Consider the following 18,311-nt stretch of genomic DNA (forward strand, 5'->3'; position numbering starts at 1 on the left):
GGAAAAACTGCACAAAATCCGCACAAAATCCGCATCAATTACGTACAAAAAACGCACAAAATCCGCATAAAAACCGCTGCAAATCCGCAGCTGCGGATTCTGCCAGGAGATGCGGATTTTGTGCAGAAAATTCTGCACCTCTTTTCTTACGTGTGCACATATCCTTAAAGGGAACCTGTCACCTGAATTTGGCGGGACCAGTTTTGGGTCACATGGGCGGGGTTTTCGGGTGTTTGATTCACCCTTTCCTTACCCGCTGGCTGCATGCTGGCCGCAATATTGGATTGAAGTTAATTCTCTGTCCTCCATAGTACACGCCTGCGTAAGGCAATATTGCCTTGCGCTGGTGTGTACTCCGGAGGATAGAGAATGAACTTCAATCTAATATTGCGGCCAGCATGCAGCCAGCGGGTAAGGAAAGGGTGAATCAAACACCCGAAAACCCCGCCCATATGACCCAAAACTGGTCCCGCCAAATTCAGGTGACAGGTTCCCTTTAATGTGCCAGTGATGCATAAATAGGAAAAACCTTGCCTACTGGACCGCCCTTGCTCCTTTATACTGCTGCTGATCTCCTGGCTGCTTCTGGCAAGGAAGTCCGGACACCATTGATTGGTAAAGCAGCTCTGTTCCATCTGCTTCGAAAGAAACCGTATCCTAGCACTTACTTTAATCTTAGATGGAACATGACCGCTGCAGTCATTCAGTGCCCACCGATTGCCTGCAGCGGTCACCTAATATCTCCTCCTGTAACAGGAAGCCAGGAAAAAAAACAGCTGCAGCATGGAAAGGAATTGAGCCTGATGGGTGAGTACATTTTACTTTTAGCACTGCTATGGGCCCTATGCTAAAAAAAGAAAAAACGTGGACATCTCTTTTAACAGTGCATGAGTTGGATATGGCAATATATTGGAATTCGTAAGAACAATGCTATTAGTTGGTCATGATTATTGAAATTACTGCCATTTTCAGTTGTTCTGTTTAACATGCAACTGTCAATTTTTATTTGTAGAGAAAATGACGTTGCCGCAATTGACATTAACATGGGCTGTCCAAAGGAGTATTCCACCAAGGTATTTTCCTTTTTTGTTTTGATTTCATCTTTTTTAGGCTTTCTTTTTTTAAGCTATGTTCTTAATTGCTGCTGGCTAGAAAATGATTACGGTACTCATTGCTGCCAAGAGGACTGCAGCTTTTTCATTTGGGTGTGATTGAATGTTGCTAACTGTATAAATCCCACTAGGAAGGAACCTCACTTATCTGATGAATGAGATTACTAATATAACCTGTTAAACTGTGGAGAGTAACTTTGCACTGACGCTGTTGTCTTATGACAGCACTATTTGGGCATATGGTCATTAGATCGAAGACCTTCTGGATCCTGGAGATTTGACTCTTGCCTGCAAGAACATTGCATTGAAAGACCATTTTTTTAGTAATGGACCTATAGTAATTTATTAGTAAGTGTTGCATAGCAAAGAATTAAAAACATTGTTACCAGGCCTATTACAGATGGTATACTTATAGTTGGTGCACACCAGTGATCAGCAGCTTGCAAGCATTCTGTAGATAGGTGATAAGTTATAACCTTCAAACACCCCCTTCCCACCAAGGCAACACAGGCTGGATTTCACACAAGGAAAAAGATGGTAGCCACGGAATCCTTGAGCAGGTCCCATGCCGCCCTGACAACACATTGGCATGCATCTGCAATCACATAAGTTCAATGACACTGACAGTGATTGACAGCAGCATTTAAATGGTTAAACTGCGGCAATTGGAGCACTCGCTGATCACTGCAGTTATAGGCAGATGTCATCTACGTAACACAGCTGGCATCTGACTGTAATGCTACAAGCTCAGCTCCTGAGACCGCTCTATACCCGGGGACCTGACATGGGACGTACTATTGCATCCTGTGTCAGGAAGGAGTTAAAAGCTGTACAGGTGGTTGAGCTTCAGGAAACACATCCAGTATGGTTCCTGCAAATATCCCTAGTCCTCTGCATTACGCTGTAGAGTTGTATAATGCGTGGGTGTTGTCTTTGCAGCAAGCCTGGACATACCCTTATATGCCCTGGGTCTATAGGGGTGTGCTCTATTACCGAAACTGAACACTGCTCATCAAACCTTTTTCTTGATTAAATTGTTTATTCTGTAGGGTGGTATGGGAGCAGCCCTTCTATCAAGTCCAGAAAAAATTGAGAAGGTAAGTGATGTTCATGGTAATTTCGGTTACTTATGTAATGAAGTCGTTAAGAGACCCTATGCTGTATGTTTCTCTTTACACGTTCCCTACACACTAAGGGTGTAGCACTTTTTACATTGCTGTTTTGGATGGCTCTGAGCACTAAAATCTTAACTACATCATGAAAAGGAGGACTTGGACCACACATCCAAATAGTATACATTAATCTACTACAGGTTCTTAAAATCTTGATCAAAGCATATAAGCACACCGCCATGACATGACAACCTCTTTAGTGGATCACTGCTCTATTGGGTGTAGCACTGCATGACGACCACCAATGTCACATCCGTGTATCAGCTGAACGAGCAACACATGGGTTGTCAAAAGCAGGTGTTCATAGAAGATCGTGATTTTCTCTATACATACAGGTGCTTCTCACAAAATTAGAATGTCTTCAAAAAGTTAATTTATTTCAGTTCTTCATTACAAAAAGTGAAACTCATATACAGTTATATGAAAAAGTTTGGGCACCCCTATTAATCTTAAGCTTAATGTTTTATAAAAATTGTTTTTTTTGCAACAGCTATTTCAGTTTCATATATCTAATAACTGTTGGACACAGTAATGTTTCTGCCTTGAAATTGTTATTATAGTGCTTTGGAACAAAGCACTATACTGTTATTCCATCGTGGTAAACTTCTTATTATTATAGTGCTTTGGCACAAAGCACTATATTGTTATTCCATCGTGGTAAACTTCTTCTTATTATTATTATTCAGTCCGCACCGCTAAACTCACAGACTCCAGTGAGGTGTCATTTCGAAGCCAGCGTTCCTGAGAGGTGTGCTAAGTATTTTTCGTGTCGATCGGATTTGTAGTTTTGGCGCAATTTGCGTTTGAAAAAAGTGTCTCAATGCATTTCAATAGGGAAATTTTCCAATACGTTTATAATGGGCCTGATTTCTGAGGCAATTTCTAAAAATAACTGCCACCTGGCTGATTACCTCATTGATATGCGCAGTGAGACCCAGTTACTATGCCAACGCCTATAAACTTTACCAGCCCACCAGGTCACAAGTTTTGTCAGATAATATCAGCTCTTAAAGTGACAGTACAGCACAATTACAAAGCACTATCTGTAGTCTTATCATTATTGCCCCGCTCACCAAATCGGACCCAGCCCACCAAATCGGACCAGAGTGCCCCCGCTTGCCAAATCGGACCCAGAGTGCCCCCGCTTGCCAAATCGGACCCAGAGTGCCCCCGCCCGCCAAATCGGACCCAGAGTGGCGCCGCCCGTCAAGTCGGACCCAGAGTGACCCGGCCCGCCAAATCGGACCCAGAGTGACCCGGCCCGCCAAATCGGACCCAGAGTGACCCGGCCCGCCAAATCGGACCCAGAGTGACCCGGCCCGCCAAATCGGACCCAGAGTGACCCGGCCCGCCAAGTCGGACCCAGAGTGGCGCCACCCGCCAAGTCGGACCCAGAGTGGCGCCGCCCGCCAAGTCGGACCCAGAGTGGCGCCGCCCGCCAAGTCGGACCCAGAGTGGCGCCGCCCGCCAAGTCGGACCCAGAGTGGCGCCGCCCGCCAAGTCGGACCCAGAGTGGCGCCGCCCGCCAAGTCGGACCCAGAGTGGCGCCGCCCGCCAAGTCGGACCCAGAGTGGCGCCGCCCGTCAAATCGGACCCAGAGTGGCGCCGCCCGTCAAATCGGACCCAGAGTGACCCGGGCCACCAAATCGGACCCAGAGTGACCCGGGCCACCAAATCGGACCCAGAGTGACCCGGGCCACCAAATCGGACCCAGAGTGACCCGGGCCACCAAATCGGACCCAGAGTGACCCGGGCCACCAAATCGGACCCAGAGTGACCCGGGCCACCAAATCGGACCCAGAGTGACCCGGGCCACCAAATCGGACCCAGAGTGACCCGGGCCACCAAATCGGACCCAGAGTGACCCGGGCCACCAAATCGGACCCAGAGTGACCCGGGCCACCAAATCGGACCCAGAGTGACCCGGGCCACCAAATCGGACCCAGAGTGACCCGGGCCACCAAATCGGACCCAGAGTGACCCGGGCCACCAAATCGGACCCAGAGTGACCCGGGCCACCAAATCGGACCCAGAGTGACCCGGGCCACCAAATCGGACCCAGAGTGACCCGGGCCACCAAATCGGACCCAGAGTGACCCGGGCCACCAAATCGGACCCAGAGTGACCCGGGCCACCAAATCGGACCCAGAGTGACCCGGGCCACCAAATCGGACCCAGAGTGACCCGGGCCACCAAATCGGACCCAGAGTGACCCGGGCCACCAAATCGGACCCAGAGTGACCCGGGCCACCAAATCGGACCCAGAGTGACCCGGGCCACCAAATCGGACCCAGAGTGACCCGGGCCACCAAATCGGACCCAGAGTGACCCGGGCCACCAAACCGGACCCAGAGTGACCCGGGCCACCAAATCGGACCCAGAGTGACCCGGGCCACCAAATCGGACCCAGAGTGACCCGGGCCACCAAATCGGACCCAGAGTGACCCGGGCCACCAAATCGGACCCAGAGTGACCCGGGCCACCAAATCGGACCCAGAGTGACCCGGGCCACCAAATCGGACCCAGAGTGACCCGGGCCACCAAATCGGACCCAGAGTGACCCGGGCCACCAAATCGGACCCAGAGTGACCCGGGCCACCAAATCGGACCCAGAGTGACCCGGGCCACCAAATCGGACCCAGAGTGACCCGGGCCACCAAATCGGACCCAGAGTGACCGGGGCCACCAAATCGGACCCAGAGTGACCGGGGCCACCAAATCGGACCCAGAGTGACCGGGGCCACCAAATCGGACCCAGAGTGACCGGGGCCACCAAATCGGACCCAGAGTGACCGGGGCCACCAAATCGGACCCAGAGTGACCGGGGCCACCAAATCGGACCCAGAGTGACCGGGGCCACCAAATCGGACCCAGAGTGACCGGGGCCACCAAATCGGACCCAGAGTGACCGGGGCCACCAAATCGGACCCAGAGTGACCCGGGCCACCAAATGGGACCCAGAGTGACCCGGGCCACCAAATGGGACCCAGAGTGACCCGGCCCACCAAATGGGACCCAGAGTGACCCGGCCCACCAAATGGGACCCAGAGTGACCCGGCCCACCAAATGGGACCCAGAGTGACCCGGCCCACCAAATGGGACCCAGAGTGACCCGGCCCACCAAATGGGACCCAGAGTGACCCGGCCCACCAAATGGGATCCAGAGTGACCCGGCCCACCAAATGGGACCCAGAGTGACCCGGCCCACCAAATGGGACCCAGAGTGACCCGGCCCACCAAATGGGACCCAGAGTGACCCGGCCCACCAAATGGGACCCAGAGTGACCCGGCCCACCAAATGGGACCCAGAGTGACCCGGCCCACCAAATGGGACCCAGAGTGACCCGGCCCACCAAATGGGACCCAGAGTGACCCGGCCCACCAAATGGGACCCAGAGTGACCCGGCCCACCAAATGGGACCCAGAGTGACCCGGCCCACCAAATGGGACCCAGAGTGACCCGGCCCACCAAATGGGACCCAGAGTGACCCGGCCCACCAAATGGGACCCAGAGTGACCCGGCCCACCAAATGGGACCCAGAGTGACCCGGCCCACCAAATGGGACCCAGAGTGACCCGGCCCACCAAATGGGACCCAGAGTGACCCGGCCCACCAAATGGGACCCAGAGTGACCCGGCCCACCAAATGGGACCCAGAGTGACCCGGCCCACCAAATGGGACCCAGAGTGACCCGGCCCACCAAATGGGACCCAGAGTGACCCGGCCCACCAAATGGGACCCAGAGTGACCCGGCCCACCAAATGGGACCCAGAGTGACCCGGCCCACCAAGCCTCAACCCTGAGGGGCTACAACTACCAAACCAGCGCCTGAGGGGCACCCAAGTGTGAAAGTCTTGCAGGGGCAGCCCGGGCACCATTCCAAAGCACTATCTGTAGTTCCTTCAGGAAATACCCATCTAGTTATTATTATAGTGCTTTGGAACAAAGCACTATACTGTTATTCCATCGTGGATAACTTCTTCTTATTCTTATTATAGTGCTTTGGAACAAAGCACTATACTGTTATTCCATCGTGGATAACTTCTTCTTATTCTTATTATTATAGTGCTTTGGCACAAAGCACTATACTGTTATTCCATCGTGGTAAACTTTCTTATTATAGTGCTTTGGAACAAAGCACTATACTGTTATTCCACCGTGGTAAACTTCTTATTCTTATTATTCAGTCCGCACGTAATGCGGCCCGAACCGCTTCACTCACAGACTCCAGTGAGGTGTCATTTCGAAGCCAGCGTTCCTGAGAGGTGTGCTAAGTATTTTTCGTGCCGATCGGATTTGTAGTTTTTGCGCAATTTGTGTTTGAAAAAAGTCTTTCAATGCGTTTCAATAGAGAAATTTTCCTATACGTTTATAATGGGCTGGTTTCTGAGGCAATTTCTAAAAATAACTGCCACCTGGCTGATTAGCTCATTGATATGCGCAGTCAGACACAGTTACTATGCCAACGCCTATGAAATCTACATCAGCTCACCAGGTCACAAGTTTTGTCAGATAATATCAGCTCTTAAAGTGACAGTACAGCACAATTCCAAACCACTATCTGTAGTCTTATAATTATTAGATGGTGGCCCGATTCTAACTCATCGGGTATTCTAGAATATGCATGTCCACGTAGTATATTGCACAGCCACGCAGTATACAGTGCAGAGCCGCGCAGTACACAGCGCAGAGCCGCGCAGTACACAGCGCAGAGCCGCGCAGTATAAAGCGCAGAGCCGCGCAGTACACAGCGCAGAGCCGCGCAGTACACAGTGCAGAGCCGCGCAGTACACAGCGCAGAGCCGCGCAGTATAAAGTGCAGAGCCGTGCAGTACACAGCGCAGAGCCGCGCAGTACACAGTGCAGAGCCGTGCAGTACACAGCGCAGAGCCGCGCAGTATAAAGCGCAGAGCCGTGCAGTACACAGCGCAGAGCCGCGCAGTACACAGTGCAGAGCCGTGCAGTACACAGCGCAGAGCCGCGCAGTAAAAAGCGCAGAGCCGTGCAGTACACAGCGCAGAGCCGCGCAGTACACAGCGCAGAGCCGCGCAGTACACAGCGCAGAGCCGCGCAGTATAAAGCGCAAAGCCGCGCAGTACACAGCGCAGAGCCGCGCAGTACACAGCGCAGAGCCGCGCAGTACACAGCGCAGAGCCGCGCAGTACACAGCGCAGAGCCGCGCAGTACACAGCGCAGAGCCGCGCAGTATAAAGCGCAGAGCCGCGCAGTACACAGCGCAGAGCTGCGCAGTACACAGCGCAGAGCCGCGCAGTACACAGCGCAGAGCCGCGCAGTATAAAGCGGAGAGCCGCGCAGTACACAGCGCAGAGCCGAGCAGTACACAGCGCAGAGCCGCGCAGTAGACAGCGCAGAGCCGTGCAGTACAGAGCGCAGAGCCGCACAGTACACAGCGCAGAGCCGCGCAGTACACAGCGCAGAGCCGCGCAGTACACAGTGCAGAGCCGCGCAGTACACAGCACAGAGCCGCGCAGTACACAGCGCAGAGCCACCCAGTATACAGCGCAGAGCCGCGCAGTATACAGCGCAGAGCCGCGCAGTACACAGCGTAGAGCCACGCAGTATGCAGCGCAGAGCCGCGCAGTATACAGCGCAGAGCCGCGTAGTATACAGCGCAGAGCCCCGCAGTATACAGTGCAGAGTCCCGCAGTATCCAGCGCAGAGCCGTGCAGTACACAGTGCAGAGCCGCGCAGTACACAGCGCAGAGCCGCGCAGTATACAGCGCAGACACGCGCAGTACACAGCACGGACACGCGCAGTACACAGCGCAGAGCTGCGCAGTACACAGCGCAGAGCCGCGTAGTATACAGCGAAGAGCCACGCAGTATATAGCGCAGAGCCGCGCAGTACAAAGCGCAGAGCCGCGCAGTATACAGCGCAGAGCCACGCAGTATACAGCGCAGAACGCGCAGTACACAGTGCAGAGCCGCGCAGTACACAGCGCAGAGCCGTGCAGTACACAGCGCAGAGCCGCGCAGTACACAGCGCAGAGCCGCGCAGTACACAGCGCAGAGCGACGCAGTATACAGCGCAGAGCCGCGTAGTATACAGCGCAGAGCCGCGTAGTATACAGCGCAGAGCCGCGTAGTATACAGCGCAGAGCCACGCAGTATACAGCGCAGAGCCACGCAGTATACAGCGCAGAGACACGCAGTATACAGCGCAGAGCCACGTAGTTATACTGCCCAGTCACGTAGTATATTGTCCAGTCACATAGTATACTGCATATCCCTGTTAAAAAAAAAAAAAAAAAGAATTAAAATAAAAAAGTTACATACTCACCTCCTGGAGCGGCCGGTATCTGATCGTTGTTGCACCTCCTAGAGCGGCCGGTACACGATGCTTGTTGCACCTGGAGTGGCCGGTACCCGATGCTTGTTGCGCGCTCCGGTCCCAAGAGTGCATTGCGGTCTCACGAGATGATGACGTAGCAGTGTTGTGAGACAGAAAGACGGAAGTGCCCTTAGACAATTATATAGTAGATTACCCCGCTCACCAATTCGGAACCCGAGAGGCCCGGCCCACCAAATCGGACCCCGAGGGGCCCGGCCCACCAAATCGGACCCAGAGTGACCCCGCCCCCTAAATCGGACCCAGAGTGACCCCGCCCACCAAATCAGACCCAGAGTGGCTCCACCCACCAAATCGGACCCAGAGTGACCCCTTCCACCAAATCAGACCCAGAGTGACCCCTTCCACCAAATCGGACCCAGAGTGACCCCTTCCACCAAATCGGGCCCAGAGTGACCCCTTCCACCAAATCGGACCCAGAGTGACCCCACCCACCAAATCGGACCCTGAGGTGCCCAGCCCACCAAATCAGACCCTGAGGTGCCCAGCCCACCAAATCGGACCGAGTGACCCCACCCACCAAATTGGTCCCTAAGGTGCCCCGGCCACCAAATCGGACCCAGAGTGGCTCCGCCCACCGAATCGGACCCAGAGTGGCCGCGCCCACAGAATCGGACCAAAAGTGACCCCGCCCACCGAATCGGACCTAGATTTACCCCGCCCACAAAATCAGACCCAGATTGACCCAACCCACCAAATCGGACCGCCTGAGGGGCACCCAAGTGTCAAAGTCTTGCAGGGGCAGCCCGGGCACCATTCCAAAGCACTATCTGTAGTTCCTTCAGGAAATACCCATCTAGTTATTATAGTGCTTTGGAACAAAGCACTATACTGTTATTCCATCGTGGTAAACTTCTTCTTATTATTATTATAGTGCTTTGGAACAAAGCACTATACTGTTATTCCACCGTGGATAACTTCTTCTTATTATAGTGCTTTGGAACCAAAGCACTATACTGTTATTCCACCGTGGTAAACTTCTTATTCTTATTATTATTATTCAGTCCGCACGTAATGCGGCCCGAACCGCTAAACTCACAGACTCCAGTGAGGTGTCATTTCGAAGCCAGCATTCCTGAGAGGTGTGCTAAGTATTTTTCGTGTCGATCGGATTTGTAGTTTTGGCGCAATTTGCGTTTGAAAAAAGTGTCTCAATGCATTTCAATAGGGAAATTTTCCAATACGTTTATAATGGGCCTGATTTCTGAGGCAATTTCTAAAAATAACTGCCACCTGGCTGATTACCTCATTGATATGCGCAGTGAGACCCAGTTACTATACCAACGCCTATAAACTCTACATCAGCCCACCAGGTCACAAGTTTTGTCAGATAATATCAGCTCTTAAAGTGACAGTACAGCACAATTACAAAGCACTATCTGTAGTCTTATCATTATTGCCCCGCTCACCAAATCGGACTCAGCCCACCAAATCGGACCAGAGTGCCCCCGCTTGCCAAATCGGACCCAGAGTGCCCCCGCTTGCCAAATCGGACCCAGAGTGGCGCCGCCCGTCAAGTCGGACCCAGAGTGGCGCCGCCCGCCAAATCGGACCCAGAGTGGCGCCGCCCGCCAAATCGGACCCAGAGTGGCGCCGCCCGCCAAATCGGACCCAGAGTGGCGCCGCCCGCCAAATCGGACCCAGAGTGGCGCCGCCCGCCAAATCGGACCCAGAGTGGCGCCGCCCGCCAAATCGGACCCAGAGTGGCGCCGCCCGCCAAATCGGACCCAGAGTGGCGCCGCCCGCCAAATCGGACCCAGAGTGGCGCCGCCCGCCAAATCGGACCCAGAGTGGCGCCGTCCGCCAAATCGGACCCAGAGTGGCGCCGTCCGCCAAATCGGACCCAGAGTGGCGCCGCCCGCCAAATCGGACCCAGAGTGGCGCCGCCCGCCAAATCGGACCCAGAGTGGCGCCGCCCGCCAAATCGGACCCAGAGTGGCGCCGCCCACCAAATCGGACCCAGAGTGGCGCCGCCCGCCAAATCAAACCCAGAGTGGCGCCGCCCGCCAAATCGGACCCAGAGTGGCGCCGCCCGCCAAATAGTACCCAGAGTGGCGCCGCCCGCCAAATAGTACCCAGAGTGGCGCCGCCCGCCAAATCGGACCCAGAGTGGCGCTGCCCGCCAAATCGGACCCAGAGTGACCCGGGCCGCCAAATCGGACCCACAGTGGCGCCGCCCGCCAAATCGGACCCAGAGTGGCGCCGCCCGCCAAATCGAACCCAGAGTGGCGCCGCCCGCCAAATCGGACCCAGAGTGGCACCGCCCGCCAAATCGGACCCAGAGTGACCCGGGCCACCAAATCGGGCCCAGAGTGACCCGGGCCACCAAATGGGACCCAGAGTGACCCGGGCCACCAAATGGGACCCAGAGTGACCCGGGCCACCAAATGGGACCCAGAGTGACCCGGGCCACCAAATGGGACCCAGAGTGACCCGGGCCACCAAATGGGACCCAGAGTGACCCGGGCCACCAAATGGGACCCAGAGTGACCCGGGCCACCAAATGGGACCCAGAGTGACCCGGGCCACCAAATGGGACCCAGAGTGACCCGGCCCACCAAATGGGACCCAGAGTGACCCGGCCCACCAAATGGGACCCAGAGTGACCCGGCCCACCAAATGGGACCCAGAGTGACCCGGCCCACCAAATGGGACCCAGAGTGACCCGGCCCACCAAATGGGACCCAGAGTGACCCGGCCCACCAAATGGGACCCAGAGTGACCCGGCCCACCAAATGGGACCCAGAGTGACCCGGCCCACCAAATGGGACCCAGAGTGACCCGGCCCACCAAATGGGACCCAGAGTGACCCGGCCCACCAAATGGGACCCAGAGTGACCCGGCCCACCAAATGGGACCCAGAGTGACCCGGCCCACCAAATGGGACCCAGAGTGACCCGGCCCACCAAATGGGACCCAGAGTGACCCGGCCCACCAAATGGGACCCAGAGTGACCCGGCCCACCAAATGGGACCCAGAGTGACCCGGCCCACCAAATGGGACCCAGAGTGACCCGGCCCACCAAATGGGAACCAGGGTGACCCGGCCCACCAAATCGGACCCAGAGTGACCCGGCCCACCAAATTGGACCCAGAGTGACCCGGCCCACCAAGCCTCAACCCTGAGGGGCTACAACTACCAAACCAGCGCCTGAGGGGCACCCAAGTGTGAAAGTCTTGCAGGGGCAAGCCCGGGCACCATTCCAAAGCACTATCTGTAGTTCCTTCAGGAAATACCCATCTAGTTCTTATTATAGTGCTTTGGAACAAAGCACTATACTGTTATTCCACCGTGGTAAACTTCTTCTTATTCTTATTATTCAGTCCGCACGTAATGCAGCCCGAACCGCTAAACTCACAGACTCCAGTGAGGTGTCATTTCGAAGCCAGCGTCCCCAAGAGGTGTGCTAAGTATTTTTCGTGCCGATCGGATTTGTAGTTTTTGCGCAATTTGTGTTTGAAAAAAGTCTTTCAATGCGTTTCAATAGGGAAATTGTCCCATACGTTTATAATGGGCTGGTTTCTGAGGCAATTTCTAAAAATAACTGCCACCTGGCTGATTAGCTCATTGATATGCGCAGTCAGACACAGTTACTATGCCAACGCCTATGAAGTCTACATCAGCTCACCAGGTCACAAGTTTTGTCAGATAATATCAGCTCTTAAAGTGACAGTACAGCACAATTCCAAACCACTATCCTTAGTCTTATGATTATTAGACTGTGGCCCGATTCTAACTCATCGGGTATTCTAGAATATGCATGTCCACGTAGTATATTGCACAGCCACGCAGTATACAGTGCAGAGCCGCGCAGTACACAGCGCAGAGCCGCGCAGTACACAGCGCAGAGCCGCGCAGTACACAGCGCAGAGCCGCGCAGTACAAAGCGCAGAGTCGCGCAGTATAAAGCGCAGAGCCGCGCAGTACACAGCGCAGAGCCGCGCAGTACACAGCGCAGAGCCACGCAGTACACAGCGCAGAGCCACGCAGTATAAAGCGCAGAGCCGCGCAGTACAAAGCGCAGAGTCGCGCAGTATAAAGCGCAGAGCCGCGCAGTACACAGCGCAGAGCCGCGCAGTACACAGCGCAGAGCCGCGCAGTACACAGCGCAGAGTCGCGCAGTATAAAGCGCAGAGCCGCGCAGTACACAGCGCAGAGCCGCGCAGTACACAGCGCAGAGCCACGCAGTATACAGCGCAGAGCCGCGCAGTACACAGCGCAGAGCCGCGCAGTACACAGCGCAGAGCCGCGCAGTACACAGCGCAGAGCCGCGCAGTATACAGCGCAGAGCCGCGCAGTACACAGCGCAGAGCCGCGCAGTACACAGCGCAGAGCCGCGCAGTACACAGCGCAGAGCCGCGCAGTACACAGCGCAGAGCCGCGCAGTACAAAGCGCAGAGCCGCGCAGTACACAGCGCAGAGCCGCGCAGTACACAGCGCAGAGCCGCGCAGTACACAGCGCAGAGCCGCGCAGTACACAGCGCAGAGCCGCGCAGTACACAGCGCAGAGCCGCGCAGTATACAGCGCAGAGCCGCGCAGTACACAGCGCAGAGCCGCGCAGTATAAAGCGCAGAGCCGCGCAGTATACCGCGCAGAGCCGCGCAGTGCACAGCGCAGAGCCGCGCAGTATAAAGCGCAGAGCCGCGCAGTACACAGCGCAGAGCCGCGCAGTACACAGCGCAGAGCCGCGCAGTACACAGCTCAGAGCCGCGCAGTACACAGCGCAGAGCCGCGCAGTACACAGCGCAGAGCCGCGCAGTACACAGCGCAGAGCCGCGCAGTACACAGCGCAGAGCCGCGCAGTACACAGCGCAGAGCCGTGCAGTACACAGCGCAGAGCCGCGCAGTATACAGCGCAGAGCCGTGTAGTACACAGCGCAGAGCCGTGCAGTACACAGCGCATTGCCGCGCAGTACACAGCGCAGAGCCGCGCAGTACACAGCGCAGAGCCGCACAGTATAAAGAGCAGAGCCGCGCAGTACACAGCGCAGAGCCGCGCAGTACACAGCGCAGAGCCGCGCAGTACACAGCGCAGAGCCATGCAGTACACAGCGCAAAGCCGCGCAGTATAAAGCGCAGAGCCGCGCAGTACACAGCGCAGAGCCGCGCAGTACACAGCGCAGAGCCGCGCAGTATAAAGCGGAGAGCCGCGCAGTACACAGCGCAGAGCCGAGCAGTACACAGCGCAGAGCCGCGCAGTAGACAGCGCAGAGCCGTGCAGTACAGAGCGCAGAGCCGCACAGTATAAAGCGCAGAGCCGCGCAGTATACCGCGCAGAGCCGCGCAGTACACAGCGCAGAGCCGTGCAGTACACAGCGCAGAGCCGCGCAGTATAAAGCGCAGAGCCGTGCAGTACACAGCGCAGAGCCGCGCAGTACACAGCGCAGAGCCGCGCAGTACACAGCGCAAAGCCGCGCAGTATAAAGCGCAGAGCCGCGCAGTACACAGCGCAGAGCCGCGCAGTACACAGCGCAGAGCCGCGCAGTACACAGCGCAGAGCCGCGCAGTACACAGCGCAGAGCCGCGCAGTACACAGCGGAGAGCCGCGCAGTACACAGCGCAGAGCCGAGCAGTACACAGCGCAGAGCCGCGCAGTACACAGCGCAGAGCCGCGCAGTACACAGCGCAGAGCCGCGCAGTATACAGCGCAGAGCCGCGCAGTACACAGCGCAGAGCCGCGCAGTACAGAGCGCAGAGCCGCACAGTATAAAGCGCAGAGCCGCGCAGTACACAGCGCAGAGCCGCGCAGTACACAGCGCAGAGCCGCGCAGTACACAGTGCAGAGCCGCACAGTACACAGCACAGAGCCGCGCAGTACACAGCGCAGAGCCACCCAGTATATAGCGCAGAGCCGCGCAGTACGCAGCGTAGAGCCAAGCAGTATGCAGCGCAGAGCCGCGCAGTATACAGCGCTGAGCCGCGTAGTATACAGCGCAGAGCCCCGCAGTATACAGTGCAGAGCCCCGCAGTATACAGCGCAGAGCCGTGCAGTACACAGCGCAGAGCCGCGCAGTACACAGCGCAGAGCCGCGCAGTATACAGCGCAGACACGCGCAGTACACAGCATGGACACGCGCAGTACACAGCGCAGAGCCGCGCAGTACACAGCGCAGAGCCGCGTAGTATACAGCGAAGAGCCACGCAGTATATAGCGCAGAGCCGCGCAGTACAAAGCGCAGAGCTGCGCAGTATACAGCGCAGAGCCGCGCAGTATACAGCGCAGAGCCGCGCAGTATACAGCGCAGAACGCGCAGTACACAGTGCAGAGCCGCGCAGTACACAGCGCAGAGCCGTGCAGTACACAGCGCAGAGCCGCGCAGTACACAGCGCAGAGCCGCGCAGTACACAGCGCAGAGCCACGCAGTATACAGCGCAGAGCCGCGTAGTATACAGCGCAGAGCCGCGTAGTATACAGCGCAGAGCCGCGTAGTATACAGCGCAGAGCCACGCAGTATACAGCGCAGAGACACGCAGTATACAGCGCAGAGCCACGTAGTTATACTGCCCAGTCACGTAGTATATTGTCCAGTCACATAGTATACTGCATATCCCTGTTAAAAAAAAAAAAGAATTAAAATAAAAAAGTTACATACTCACCTCCTGGAGCGGCCGGTATCTGATGGTTGTTGCACCTCCTAGAGCGGCCGGTACACGATGCTTGTTGCACCTGGAGTGGCCGGTACCCGATGCTTGTTGCGCGCTCCGGTCCCAAGAGTGCATTGCGGTCTCACGAGATGATGACGTAGCGGTGTTGTGAGACAGAAAGACGGAAGTGCCCTTAGACAATTAGATAGTAGATTACCCCGCTCACCAATTCGGAACCCGAGAGGCCCGGCCCACCAAATCGGACCCCGAGGGGCCCGGCCCACCAAATCGGACCCAGAGTGACCCCGCCCCCTAAATCAGACCCAGAGTGACCCCGCCCACCAAATCGGACCCAGAGTGGCTCCGCCCACCAAATCGGACCCAGAGTGACCCCTTCCACCAAATCAGACCCAGAGTGACCCCTTCCACCAAATCGGACCCAGAGTGACCCCTTCCACCAAATCGGGCCCAGAGTGACCCCGCCCACCAAATCGGACCCAGAGTGACCCCACCCACCAAATCGGACCCTGAGGTGCCCAGCCCACCAAATCAGACCCTGAGGTGCCCAGCCCACCAAATCGGACCGAGTGACCCCACCCACCAAATTGGTCGCTAAGGTGCCCCGCCCACCAAATCGGACCCAGAGTGGCCGCGCCCACAGAATCGGACCAAAAGTGACCCCGCCCACCGAATCGGACCTAGATTTACCCCGCCCACAAAATCAGACCCAGATTGACCCAACCCACCAAATCGGACCGCCTGAGGGGCACCCAAGTGTCAAAGTCTTGCAGGGGCAGCCCGGGCACCATTCCAAAGCACTATCTGTAGTTCCTTCAGGAAATACCCATCTAGTTATTATTATTATTCAGTTCGCACATAATGCGGCCCGAACCGCTTCACTCACAGACTCCAGTGAGGTGTCATTTCGAAGCCAGCGTCCCCAAGAGGTGTGCTAAGTATTTTTCGTGTCGATCGGATTTGTAGTTTTGGCGCAATTTGCGTTTGAAAATGTTTTTTCCCCTCATTGTAATGCATTTCAATAGGGAAATTTTCCCATAGGCTATAATGGCCGGGTTTCTGAGGCAATTTGAAATGTACCTGGCTGATTAGCTCATTGATATGTGCAGTCAGGCCCAGTTACTATGCCAACGCCTGCGAACTGTACATGACCCCAGCACAGTTTTGCCAGATAATATCAGCTCTTAAAGTGATAGCACAGCACAATTTCAAAGCACTATCTGTAGTCTTATTATAATTATTGCCCCGCTCACCAAATCGGACCCAGAGTGGCGCCGCCCGCCAAATCGGACCCAGAGAGGCGCCGCCCGCAAAATCGGACCCAGAGTGGCGCCGCCCGCAAAATCGGACCCAGAGTGGCGCCGCCCGCCAAATCGGACCCAGAGTGGCGCCGCCCGCCAAATCGGACCCAGAGTGGCGCCGCCCGCCAGAGTGGCGCCGCCCGCCAAATCGGACCCATAGTGGCGCCGCCCGCCAAATCGGACCCAGAGTGGCGCCGCCCGCCAAATCGGACCCAGAGTGGCGCCGCCCGCCAAATCGGACCCAGAGTGGCGCCGCCCACCAAATCGGACCCAGAGTGGTGCCGCCCGCCAAATCGGACCCAGAGTGGCGCCGCCCGCCAAATCGGACCCAGTGTGGCGCCGCCCGCCAAATCGGACCCAGAGTGGCGCCGCCCGCCAAATCGGACCCAGAGTGGCGCTGCCCCCCAAATCGGACCCAGAGTGGCGCCGCCCGACAAATCGGACCCAGAGTGGCGCCGCCCGCCAAATCGGACCCAGAGTGGCGCCGCCCGCCAAATCGGACCCAGAGTGGCGCCGCCCGCCAAATCGGACCCAGAGTGGCACCGCCCGCCAAATCGGACCCAGAGTGGCGCCGCCCGCCAAATCGGACCCAGTGTGGCGCCGCCCGCCAAATCGGACCCAGAGTGGCGCCGCCCGCCAAATCGGACCCAGAGTGGCGCCGCCCGCCAAATCGGACCCAGAGTGGCGCCGCCCGCCAAATCGGACCCAGAGTGGCGCCGCCCGCCAAATCGGACCCAGAGTGGCGAAGCCCGCCAAATCGGACCCGGAGTGGCGCCGCCCGCCAAATCGGACCTGGAGTGGCGCCGCCCGCCAAATCGGACCCGGAGTGGCGCCGCCCGCCAAATCGGACCCGGAGTGGCGCCGCCCGCCAAATCGGACCCGGAGTGGCGCCGCTCACCAAATCGGACCCAGAGTGGCTACAACTACCAAAACAGCGCCTGAGGGGCACCCAAGTGTGAAAGTCTTGCTGGGGCAACCCGGGCACCATTCCAAAGCACTATCTGTAGTTCCTTCAGGAAATACCCATCTAGTTCTTATTATTATTCAGTCCGCACGTAATGCGGCCCGAACCGCTTCACTCACAGACTCCAGTGAGGTGTCATTTCGAAGCCAGCGTCCCCAAGAGGTGTGCTAAGTATTTTTCGTGTCGATCGGATTTGTAGTTTTGGCGCAATTTGCGTTTGAAAATGTTTTTTCCCCTCATTGTAATGCATTTCAATAGGGAAATTTTCCTATACGTTTAAAATGGGCTGGTTTCTGAGGCAATTTCTAAAAATAACTTAACTGCCAAATGCCACCTGGCTGATTAGCTCATTGATATGCGCAGTCAGACACAGTTACTATGCCAACGCCTATCAACTCCACCAGGTCACAGTTTTGTCAGATAATATCAGCTCTTAAAGTGACAGCACAGCACAATTTCAAAGCACTATCTGTAGTCTTATTATTATTACAGTATACAGCGCAGAGCCCCGCAGCATACAGCGCATTGCCCCGCAGTATACAGCGCAGAGCCGCGCAGTATACAGCGCAGAGCCGCGCAGCCTACAGCTCGGAGCCGCGCAGCCTACAGCACGGAGCCGCGCAGCCTACAGCGCGGAGCCGCGCAGCCTACAGCGCGGAACTGCGCAGCCTACAGCGCGGAGCCGCGCAGCCTACAGCGCAGAGCTGCGCAGCCTACAGCGCGGAGCCGCGCAGCATACAGCTCGGAGCCCCGCAGCATACAGCGCAGAGCCCCGCATTATACAGCG

At 56.5% G+C, this 18,311-nt stretch overlaps 1 protein-coding gene across 6 annotated transcripts in view; it reads left to right on the forward strand.

Annotated features, from left to right (window-relative positions):
* DUS2 (dihydrouridine synthase 2) overlaps positions 1-18,311 on the forward strand; it is a 569,010-nt gene that overhangs the window by 211,383 nt on the left and 339,316 nt on the right. For all 6 annotated transcript variants that reach the window (XM_077288143.1, XM_077288137.1, XM_077288139.1 and 3 more), the window contains 2 exons: positions 1,013-1,073; positions 2,162-2,209. In XM_077288143.1, the coding sequence (XP_077144258.1) occupies positions 1,013-1,073; positions 2,162-2,209 (109 nt within the window). The remainder of the gene's footprint in view (positions 1-1,012; positions 1,074-2,161; positions 2,210-18,311) is intronic.

This window comes from Ranitomeya variabilis, chromosome 2 (assembly GCF_051348905.1).
Source record: "Ranitomeya variabilis isolate aRanVar5 chromosome 2, aRanVar5.hap1, whole genome shotgun sequence".
NCBI lineage: Eukaryota > Metazoa > Chordata > Amphibia > Anura > Dendrobatidae > Ranitomeya > Ranitomeya variabilis.